We start from the raw sequence: 11951 nt of genomic DNA on the forward strand, positions 1-11951 counted from the left end.
TGAAAGAGCAGAAACATGGAGAGACCAGAAACCTGAAAGAGCAGAAATCTGGAGAGCAGAAACCTGGAGAGACCAGAAACTTGGAGAATTTGTAAAAGTATTAGAAAAGAAACTGGAAGATTAACGATACAATCAGATTTACTGTACTTTCCAAGTTTGAGCAATGATTGTTCAATCTAAGAAATTAGGTCGTACTAATAATGTTTATAAACTTCAACCCTAGTTTACTTTTTATTATCTTTTACAAAAACATGTATTACAAAGATGTACTACATAATGAGGTACTTCTGTCACAGGGACGTGGTTCTGAGGAACACGTGTGTAACTAATCGTCAAAAATGCTCTGTGTGATATAATGTGTCAACAAACTTCTGATTGTTCAAGGAGGTTATAAACTCCTGAACTTTTAAACATCAATAAACCATTTGCAAAAAAATAATTTAAAAACTAACACTGAATAAGTGCTTTGACCATTTTATACAATTTGTGGTCATTTTATACCAAATTTATTTGACTGTTTTTGACCATTTTATCCCTTTTTTTCTTGCAATTTTTGACTACTTATACAATTTTTGACCATTTTATACCTTTTCCTTTTTACAATTTTTGATCAAACACTTGGGTTTTTTGTTCTTTAGAATAGCTTTTCCTGACCCATTTTAAACTTTGAGCTGTTTAGCAAAATATAAATTTCATCATGTAACAGTAAGAAATTGTAACGTTTACTTTCATCTTTTTGTTTTGATGGACTAAACATGTAAATGACAATATATATATATATATTCCAGATTAGAATACAATATAAAAATCCTTGTTGCTGTCCAGAGCTTTGAGGCAAAGAAGCTCCAATATGATCAATAAATTGTGATGAAGTCCAGCTCAAACTTTGGTTCTGCTCCTCCTAAACAGCAGAAACAAACTGAATCCACTGTTGTCAGTGGGCCAAGTTCTCCAGGGCAATGCAGAGATGCAGCCAGTGAAATGTTTTAGCTGTTCATGAGAGAATGTATTCAACCCATCATAAAACCTGATGGGAAACAAACAGAAGCATTCATAAAAATGTAACACAACCAAGAATCAAAGTTGTTACAGTATATTTGTGTATTTGTAGACCTCCAGTAGGTGAACACTCAATCTGTTGGTTTAAATATGTGGTTCCCAACTCTGGTCCTTGAGGAACACCATCCTGCATGCTTTAGTTGTTTCTCTGCTCCAACACACTTGATTCAATGGTTTAATTACTTCCTTAAGTTCAGCAGAAGCCTGTTAATCACCTTTCATTCAAATCAGGTGTGTTGGAGCAGAGGAACAACTAAATGGTGTTCCTCAGGGACCAGGGTCGGGAACCACTGAATTTTTTCTCAGATTCAAGTCTAGTATCTGAACTTTAGGCATATTGGGACACCGCCTGGTGTTGGCTGCTCTGGACCTTAGATGTAGACCATGCTGGACTCTCTGAGACAATGTGGACAGGAAGGAGGAGGTAAACCTCCTATGGATCTGAAGCTCTCGACCTTGACCTCTCTAAGTGGCTTTAAGAATCTGTTGGGACTCCTGGCAAGGACAATTGCAGACATGTTCCTGTTTTTAGTTTTCTACATTCGTCTTATAATCTAGCTGGTTTTTGTTACTTTTTTTGCTATCTTATTTGTAAACAAAAAAATAATAATCTGTATGCCTTTTTTGTGGCTGTCTATTGTCGCTGTTGTCCATTGTTGTCATCATTCTTTGTTGAAATCAGGTCTCTCTTGTAAATGAGTCCTCGAGGCTCAATGGGATTTACCTGTCTAAATAAAGGTTGAATGAAAAAAACAAAAACCTGTTTGTTTATTTCATATCTTCTATAGTTGACAATGAACCATCAAAGCACAGTCTTTTTTATTTAAATAGACTTTTCTGTTTACTAAAACTAATTGGTTGTGGCAACCACCTTGAATCAGAATGACTCCAAAACCTAAATAATTGCAGATGCCTAACAAATAATTAATTTCTGAAAGTTTCATTAAAATCACCCTCTACATGAGATATTTTGCTAACAGATAAACAAGGTTTACACTATAAGCTAAAGCTAAAGTTTGAAGCAAAACAATTTGTAGCACTTGGAGCATGTGATGCAGATGACTCTCAGCTACTACCACACCAGATGTTTGCTCAATATCTGTCAAATTTACCAAGTTATAGTAAGATTTTTTTAAGGTCACTTGGCACTGTCAGCCATCTTGAATTGGATTGGCTTCAAAATGCAAACAACTATTTAAATATAGAGTGGATATTTCCTTTAAGTTTCATTTATATCCAGATGTTTTGCTAACAGACAAGCGTTTACTAATTAGTTCATAGCTAAATCTTGCCTTTGCCCTCAGAATATGTGTTGAAGATCAGTGTCGGCTACTACCACCGCACATTTCAGCTTATTATCTGTAACAGTTCCAGTCATGCTTGTTAGGGTCAGCTGCGGCGGCCATCTTGAATGGGTTGCCTCGTCGCAGCTGGACATCCATGTTTACTTTCTGCAAGTTTCATTAAAACCCGCCCGGTGGCTCACAAGACACACAGACACGTGCAAAAACATTATCGTCCGCCTTCGTCTTCCCATAAAATCAAAGCTGAACGTAAACCATGGCGTATTTTAAATACGAGCATCTTACCGTCCTGCTTGGGTCCCCGCTGTTTGTCGGTGTCTCCTCGCTCGTGCGCTGACTGTCCCCTCGGTTCGGTCCTTCCTCTTCGTCCCGTCCGGGCAGCACTTTTCCGGTTTGTCCTAATTAAGCAACACGGTGAACCTGAGAGCCCTGCAGAGACCAGGACCGTGACTCGGTCTTCTGGAGAAGGGAGGGGGGACAGTCTGTCTCTGGGGGCTCCTAAAAATAGATGAGACGCAGCCCCTGGTTGTCCGTGCACGAGACTCCTGAAGCCATGTGGTTTAAAGTGCATTTGAGAATTGTCTTCCTGTCCAAAATTCCAACACAACCTCTCAGACTGCAGGTTTATTTGTGGTTCCTAGAGTTTCTAAAGGTATGGGAGGCAGAGCTTTCAGTTATCAGGCTCCTCTCTTCCAGTTTCAGTGCGAGAGGCTGACACTGTCTATTTTATATATATATATAAATCCTATAGTTAGGGACGGATTGGGTTTCCTTATGTATCCCTTAGTTATGTTATGCTTAGACTGCAGGAGGGCAAAGCACATCTCCTCACTCTGCTGCTGTTTTTACCCACTACTGTTCATGTTTGTAATTATTCAACAGCTGACGTGTTTCCGTTTGTCTTTCTTCCCATAGAAACTGTGTTTCGTCTCTGATCCAAGTCGACCGAGGCATAAAAGAGAGTCATTCCTTCCTACTGTCACCTTCCTATTGTCACTAATGCTGCTCGAGAATGCGACAAAGTGAAGATTTGACACAATCCGCTGGCTTCCTTAGATAGATAACTTTACTAAATGGTATTTTATAATGGAAATGTTTTTCAGTGCCAAGAAATGACTTCTGTTATGAACTGGGGCTTTTTGAATAAACTGAATTGACTATGGTTGTAAAGAGAACCAAGGTCAAAATAAATGTGCACCTGCCAGTGGGACATTAGAGCTGTGACCAGTTAAAACAGACCACTTCCAGATTTTAAGAGGAATTACTAAACTAAAAATTTAAATCTATGGAAGGTTTGTGTGCTTTCTGTATGGTGAGATTCAAGGCAAAACCATAAATCCTATAGCAGTGAGAGATATGCAGGGTGAAAGAAGAAAAAAAAACTTCTGATGTGTGTGTGATAAAGAGTTTGTTTGAAAAACTTTTCCAATATTTGGGCTTTTCATAAAATTAAGAGTGTGTGCCACCATTATAATAAACATATAATAAACATTTTATGGAAAATCTGCAAAAAAGTGCATAAAATACGTATAGAATGTATTTTTGTAAAAGCATTAGTAGTTGTCAAAATGAATCACAGTGAGGAATATTTCAATATGAATTTATTTTCAAATTCTCCATCTAAAAAGATCAAAAACATGACATTAAGATTAGGCGATTTATAATCTGGGCAAAATTAGCTTTGTGTATGAGCGTGTTGGTTTGAAAACTCAGGGTTTTTTAATTAATTTATTTTAAAAGCCTACATTTAAAAGCTACACAATGATCCCAAAAACTATACGAAGGGATTTCCCAGAACTATGGCAGTCAGCAGAGAACATTGGTCAATTTAAAAATAAATGATCAGGTTTTTTCTGCAAACACTCATTAGTAAACTTTGATTTAATTAGATTTTTGATTAAGATAATGGAAATTATGGCAAAAATCAATCGTTTCTCTTATTTTCACCGCAGCCAGGGCTCATTCTGACTTATTTTGCAAGCACGGGTCACATTTCTTACACCTTTTAACAGAAGTCCTGTATGAGAAAGTCATTTTAATGATAATTGAACTTTAAAATTAAACAGCAGAATTCCATGCACCAACTGAATAAAATAATCTTCATCTTAGCTGCTGATGACATCACCACTCGGGCTTCTCTGGATCCGTGTTGTCATCGTCACCAACAAGATGTGACCCAACTTCACGTTTCACTCAAGACCAGACTCCTCTGAGCTGAGTGACAGAAGGCTGCTCACACCTAACCACATCATTTATTGATTAAAGAATGGATGAATGATTGATGAACACTGTCATGTTTCATCCTCATCCAACCTTCACTGCTTCAGTGTTTCTGCTAAGAAATATCATCAAACACTCTAAATATTACATGACAATAAATGTGTTTGTTATATTTACGATTCTTATAACTGTCCGGTTAATTTAAATTTGGAAAGATTACAAGTTACTTAATCTAAGGGGCCAACCCCCCTGGTCTTATAAAGTTTAATCTTGTACAATAATTTATATCCCAGAGACACATTTTATCCAAAATTAGACAAAGAATGAAAACTAGAAAATAACTGTAAACATCACAAAACTGTCCATTAGACCCACTTTGATCAAATTTCTATTCACAGTTTGGGTTAAAAACAAGAGAAATGTCAGCCATTTTTACACATTTACTATTTTAAAAGCATGTCAGCTAATAAATACATAACCCATTATGTGTTATGAGACTTCAAGCAAACTACAATGGAAATATTTCATATTAAATAGTGTGTTTTAAACTAATTTCATTTATAGTCAGACCTTTTTATATTACATGAACATGCTCCAAAGATGCAAACATCATATTTGTTTCTCCACTACAGCCTATTTATTATGTCTAATAAATAAACCCTGAAGGTTTTGGTAGGTGAGTAAACCGAACCTGATGGGTTCCTAAAGTAGAAGACGTAAAAAAAAAAAAAAAAGACCATTTATTTTTCAAATATATAACTTTTTATTCAAATTTTCATAATCAAGGTAGAAATCTTTGAAGTAAAAGGTTTTATTATCAACAGGACATTTGCATTTAAATAGCAACACTTTAAAAGCCTTCATCAAGTGACAATAAAAAGCCTTTTGGCAACTTTTATTTTGTTGTCATTTATTGTGGATATTTCCCTTGTACGAAAGAGTTCAAGTATATAAAAAAATTCCCAACAGTGTAAAACAGCCCGTGTGATGAATCCGAAGCAGAGGAAGCACAGCTACTGAAACCTTCAGAACAACTTTACATTCTAGTGGAGAAAAGCAGCATTTTTGCTTGTTCTTATTATTAATTTCTCCTCTCGTCTGAACAAAGAAGAGGCAGATGCAAACAGGCCTGCACTTAAAGCAACCTCCTCAGTACAAAAAGTAATTATCAGGCGATATTTAATGCTCAATGGAGTCAAAAGGATTAAAAAAATGTAAGTACAGTGCACATAACGTTGTTTTAAATAACTTCTACATTAACATTTTGGTTGAGAATGTTAATACTATAACAAGAAACTAATCAATAACTTATATATGCCTTGAGATGAGTACATAGGATTATTAATAATACAGTACCGCAACTAAGTCTCTACCCTTAGAGTGTCAACCTTCAAAAATAAATATCTTAAATAGTACTTTTCTTTTTTTTTCTTTTCAGTTTTCTGTTTCAGTGTTAAATAGCTGTAAAAGTGTAAGGCACACCATTAAAGAGGAACAGCCCCTCTCTGCCTCTGCAGCTGGGGGTTTTCACAGATGTGAGGCAGTTGTCGGGGTGGCTTTGATGAAAATCTGACACCAGACTGCAGCAGCACAGAGGTGGAAGTGCTGACATGACTGAAAGAGAGGGTGGAGGGTGTGTGTGGAGGGGGTCTGTGTCGGGTGGAGGGATGCAAAGTTGGTTCCCAAAGGGCTCGGCCGGGGATTAAAAAGTGACAGCTCAACAAATGTGCACAAGTGATGCGTTCTTTCCAGAGAGATCTGTCTGTGCGGCGCTGGAGCGGCTCTGTCCACCCGCCCCGTTGACCCCCAACACCCCCACCCCACCCCAATCCACCAGCAGCTGCTCCATCCCTCACAGAGAAACAGGACTGGACTGCCTTTGTTTTTTGCCCGTGCGGCCTTGGACGCATGAATGCGAGCTAAACGTGGAAAAGCAACAGATTTACTCTTTCTCATTGTCTCTGCTTTGGTTTTGTGTGCCCCCCCACCACCGACACCACCCCCACAGTCCCAAAAGTAGAGTCAGAGCTGATGACATTTTCAGTTTTTGTTTCTTTCTTTTCTTTAGTCGATTTGTTTACTTTGCATAGGTTGAAACCGACAAAAAAAAAAAAAAAAAGGACATTCAGCATCAGGAAGATTCAAAAAAGTTGTCAAATGTGTGAAACGACGACTTTCTGACATCATCATAGCGAACACATGGAAACGGCTCCATTTCCCTGATTATCAGAAAAATACTAACTTGGAAAAAAAAATCCACTTGAAAGGACAAAAAGAACTAACAGAACCCTCATCAATAATAATAATAATAAATAAAATAATAAAATATAAACGTCACGAGGGCATTAAATAACTGAACTAACGTGAAAGACAGCAATCGGACTTAAAGGCTTAGTGTATCACCTACAGTTCACCAACCGTTGGATTAGTTCCTGCATTTTCCCTCTAAATAAGTACTCTAACACAATAATAATAATAATGATCAATAACAGTGATCAGAGTCAATCGTTTGCACTGTTTGTTCTGCAGCTTTTTTGTCCTTTTATGCTTTTTTTTTTTGGTTAAAACACAGCAAGTTGGAAAGTTACTAAACAAAGTTTCCACCTCGCTATTGTCATCACCATCATCATCAGCTTTTAAAGAAACTCTGCACAGCCGCTCTTTTCTTCTTGTCTCCTTGTAATGCGTCAGCTGTGGCTGGGGGTGCGCCTCCGTCTCTGCTTGTGCGACTGCTGCAGTTGGTGCTATTGCATGCGGTCGGCTTGCAGCTGCTGAGCCTGGTACTGGCCGAAGGCCGCGGCTGCAGCGGCTGCCGAGCCCGGGGCAGCGGTGGCTAAAGGCTGCTGGACAGCGAAGCCGTAGCCGGTGGTGGCCATGTATCCCGGGGCAGCTGGTGACGCGGCGTAAGGATACTGCTCGTAGGCCACGGCGGCTGCTGCGCTGGCTGCTGCAGAGTACTGGGCGTAGGCGGCTCCGGTGTAGTCCATGTACGGGGAGGAGGCGGTGGCAGGCGCAGCGGCTGCGGGCTGCACGTGAGGGATGACCACGCTGGGCTGAACGAAGGCCTGAGGGTACACATAGTGGGTCGCGACGCTGTGGGAACAACACACACATGCCATGAGTAGTGTTAATATGTCTGCAAACACAATGTGAGAATATAAGAAATGCAACTTAAAACCCAAATTGATCACACCGACCAGTCCAATCAACAACACCAAAGAAACGCCTGCTAGTAGGAATTAGGGTTGCCAAAATAGAAAACTAAAGAAAAAGACAGAAAGTTAACAAATACTTTGAACCAAAGGAGAGGTTTTGTCAAATAGTCACAGTATGAATAATTATTACCAGAGATATCAGAGCACAGAGTATGGAGAAATGGGTAGAAGTCTTTGTCCAAGCTAGGCTAATGGCTAACCGAACAGAGCCTGTTGTTTATCACTTGTCAGGCTTAAAGAAACAACTCTGTCTCAACACTGGCACACTGGTGTGAACTTTATTAGCTTAGTATTATCTCTGTGGAAGTTGTTGAAGAGTACAAATTCCTGGGGGAGTTCATGGTTAATGAAATGGACGGGACGAGGAACTCCAAGGCAATAACACAACGCTAAAAAAAAATAGTGCAACTCCTCCATCTTTTTTTATTTCTTTTAACCTTGGTCATTGGTCCGGTTTTTGTGTTTTTACTGTTTCACGTTTACTTGCCGTAATGTTTTTTACTTTACATTTCATGAGATGCTTGTTCTGTGTATTCTTGGAGTGACTGCAATAATGTTGAATTTCCCCCGCCAGGGATTACACTTTTTAAAAATTATTCTGTTAAACCCAACAAAGTTAAGTCATCTGGACGGTTCCTTTTTTTTTTTTTTTTTTTGAGACGTTTCGTCCTTCATCCAAAGGACTTCATCAGTCCGAGGAGCCACGGCAAACTCAGTCCCACAAGCAGCACACTCCCATAGTGGACCAACCAGTTTGATGGGGATAAAATGAGCTCAACAACAAAAAAAAAGAAACCGTCAAGAGGACCTGATTTAACTTTGTTGGATTTTTTTGCTTTAAGAGCATGAACTTTGATGTTTTGAACCACTTTAGCTATGGCTGCCTCAGAGGAGTCGACGGGGGAGAGGGCGTGCCCCAGAAACCATCTTATCACCAGCAAACTAGTTGACCCACTATGTGAGTGTGCTGCTTGTGGGACCGACTTTGTTATGGCTCCTCGGATTGATGAAGTCCTTTGGATCAAGGACGAAACGTCTCAAAAAAAAAGGAAACCGTCCAGATGACCTGACTGAACTTTGTTATATTTTTTTTACCTGGATTATGAACTTTGATATTCTTTAAACATCTTCACTTTTCCACGACATCGTTTGCTTAGGTTCTTTCTGTTTTCTCAACCGAACAATGGCCGTGTTAGTACGTGACATGTGGATGTTGAACGTACAACATTGTGGTTGCTTTATAAGCCTGAATTTTTTTTTAAAAAAAGGCTAGCCATTAGCCTAGCCTGAGCGAAGACTTCTGCTCACTATACGTAGTTCTCTACGACTGATTCGACTGTTAATTGACAAAACTTCACTTCAAAAATGACAAGATTATCTGTTCATTGTGTTTGGTTGAACTGGTGCTGTTTCAAGAAAGATGACGCCGAAGTTGGTGATCTGTAACCTGCAGCTTATCTGTTGGTAACTGCTGGAGGCCAAGCAGGGGAAGGGGGGCTTACAGTGCCAGGCTGCGGGTGGGGGGTACGAACAGAGATGATCCCAGGGAAAGCATTGTGGACATGTCATTGCCACTTTGACAGCCGGACAGTTTTTGCTGGCTGTTTCCCTTTCTGTGTGGGAGACAAAGAGCCGCGGTGGCAGTGAGGTGGGGGAGCTGGGACTATAGGCTCTGCTGCGAGAGGGACGTTTGGATTAAATAAACAGTTCTGAACAATGAGGGCATTCTGCCCTCCATGACATAGCCCTATCCTGCCCCACAAGCCCCGTGAGGCCTGGAAATTCAGCCAGGCTGCAAGCAAGAGGAAGAAGTTCAACAATTCAGAGGCAATTTACGAAAATCTAAATCACAAATTTAAATTTGGACCTCTCCGTCCATCATAAAAGTAGACCCTTTTTCAATACCATTACACGGTTTTGTAGAAAGTTTAGAAAAAGTTCAAATTTTACTCGATGACAGAAATGCACTTCTGTCTTGGCCTTATTGCTCAGACTGGCCACAAGCTCATCGTTCTGATCAGAAATAAGCTGCAAACTGAGGTTGTTGGAAGAGTTATCTACAACAGGTAAGATATTAACTGCTCATAACATTTCCACAGACCCTTGCTTAACAAAAGAAACAATTGATTTAAGTGAAGCAGATATAATTTATAGCGATTCCTTTGATGTCTGGATGAATAGTTACCAAAAAAGAGGAAAATTAAAAGCCTAAATCTATCGTGGCAACCCTATTGTGAGCATACAACCCACATCTCAACCAAAAACACAGAACCAGGAGAAAAGCAACAAGCAGCAAGTCACTACAGGGGGACAAACACGTTAAAAAAGAAAGTGAGAATGTTTCACCTCAGCCGTTACAGTCATTAAAAAGTCACGGCACATTTTCTTAACATATAAGACAAAAGAAAAAAAAAACATTTCAGAAGGACAAGTGAAAGTTATGAGACATGTGAGCTAAAAGTGTTGTGTCACTGAAGGGGAAAACTTGATGATAATATTAGGAGCACAAATAATGCACACACACATACTCACACGCAAATCTTTCCAAAGCAAGTATATATGGAACGCCAAAAGGGTCAAAATTAAATGAATAAATAAAACATTGTGAAATATCTAAGCTCATTATTATTAAAATTTTCATTGTTAGTTAAGTCTTTTATTTCATAGTTGTGTTTTTCATGAAGGCTTATTTGTGTCATAATGACACTTTTCAGCAGAACAACTTCAGCTGTCAATCAACGTCAGTGGGTTGTACCTGCACGCCCATTGGCTGATCCTTCATCCATTAGTTTTCCTGCTCACTGCAGGTACGGCTAGCCATAGCAGCTAGCAACGACTTGCTAGGTCAGCCGTTATGAAGGATGACAGAGTTGCATGAACTTCGTTCAGCTCAGGTAACTTTAGCAGCTAAAGCTAAGTTCGTGCACTTTGCCATGCTTTATAACTGCTGACCTAACAAGTCGTTGTTAGCTGCTATGGCTAGCTGGCTGTACCTGCTGTGAGCAGGAAAACTAATGGATGAAGGATCAGCCAATGGGCGTGCAGGTCCAACCCACTGACGTTGATTGACAGCTGAAGTTGTTCTGCTGAAAAGTGTCATTATGACATAAATAAGCCTTCATGAAAAACACAATTGTGAAATAAAAGACTAAAAATGAAAGTGTTTAATAATAATGAGTTTAGATACTTATTTCATAATGCTTTATTTATTTAATTAATTTTGGCGTTCCACATTTCAGTGATTCCACAACATCAGAAAATTAAATCTCTGCGCAACAAATTTGAGACTTTCACACTGAGACCTGTTTTAGAAACGAACGTGGACCTGCTGAGTTTCATTAGTGCAGGCTTTAATGTAGAGTAACCGTATCAGAAAGTAACCGTGGCAGAAAGCGCTGATTCTGAAGGTTTTCTTATTAGTTTTGATGAACAAAACACTGAAAGCTTCAGACTGAATGGGTCTCAGTGTGAAAATCTCAAATTTGTTGTGCAGAGATTTAATTTTCTGATATTGGATCACAGAAAGCATGACAAACATAACAGATGCTGTCAGTTTTGTGCTCAACTACAACCAGCACTGGACTATCTGAAACAAAAAAAAGCATCAAATCAAATAAAAAATAGGAAGTTAAAAGCCAGACTGGTTGTTCCAGATTATGGTATGGGTTTAGGATCTGACTTTATGTCACCAGTGGAATAAACGTGAACAGAGATCTGATCCAAATGACTCTGCTCGGCATGGAGACAGAGATAAATAAAGTCTCGTCTTTCATAGCAGCTGTGACTGATTCAAACAGGCGTGCTGGTACTTTCTGGTGTTTGCACGTCATCAGACTCTGTTTGGATGTGACTGTTCAGCCCAGCAGTCCTTAGAGATTAAAGTTTAATAAGGATTTTATTTTTCAAAAGACTGACTGAGCTGTTTTCTATTTTCACTGACAAACACCATCAGCCACCTGGACCATGAGATCATCTGTGAGACCTTCATAAATTACTCAACCATTTATCCATCCATCCACTCACCCATTCATCTATCCACCTACCCACCCACTCATCCATCCATCCATCCATCTAGCCAGCCAGCCATCCGTACATACATACTGTACATACATACATCCAGCCACTCATCCATCCATCCACTCATCCATCCATC

The 11951-nt window shown here is 39.3% G+C and overlaps 2 protein-coding genes across 2 annotated transcripts in view; both read right to left on the bottom strand.

Annotated features, from left to right (window-relative positions):
* cap2 (cyclase associated actin cytoskeleton regulatory protein 2) overlaps window positions 1–2825 on the bottom strand; it is a 23263-nt gene extending 20438 nt beyond the window's left edge. The window contains exon 1 of the mRNA XM_037693427.1: window positions 2649–2825. The gene's annotated coding sequence lies outside the window, so the exon portion shown is untranslated. The remainder of the gene's footprint in view (window positions 1–2648) is intronic.
* A 4205-nt stretch (window positions 2826–7030) lies between these two features.
* rbm24a (RNA binding motif protein 24a) overlaps window positions 7031–11951 on the bottom strand; it is a 10313-nt gene continuing 5392 nt past the window's right edge. The window contains exon 4 of the mRNA XM_037693709.1: window positions 7031–7676. Within this exon, the coding sequence (XP_037549637.1) occupies window positions 7328–7676 (349 nt within the window). The 3' untranslated portion in view covers window positions 7031–7327. The remainder of the gene's footprint in view (window positions 7677–11951) is intronic.

Source organism: Nematolebias whitei, chromosome 19 (genome assembly GCF_014905685.2).
Source record: "Nematolebias whitei isolate Nwh7 chromosome 19, NemWhi1, whole genome shotgun sequence".
NCBI classification, from domain to species: domain Eukaryota; kingdom Metazoa; phylum Chordata; class Actinopteri; order Cyprinodontiformes; family Rivulidae; genus Nematolebias; species Nematolebias whitei.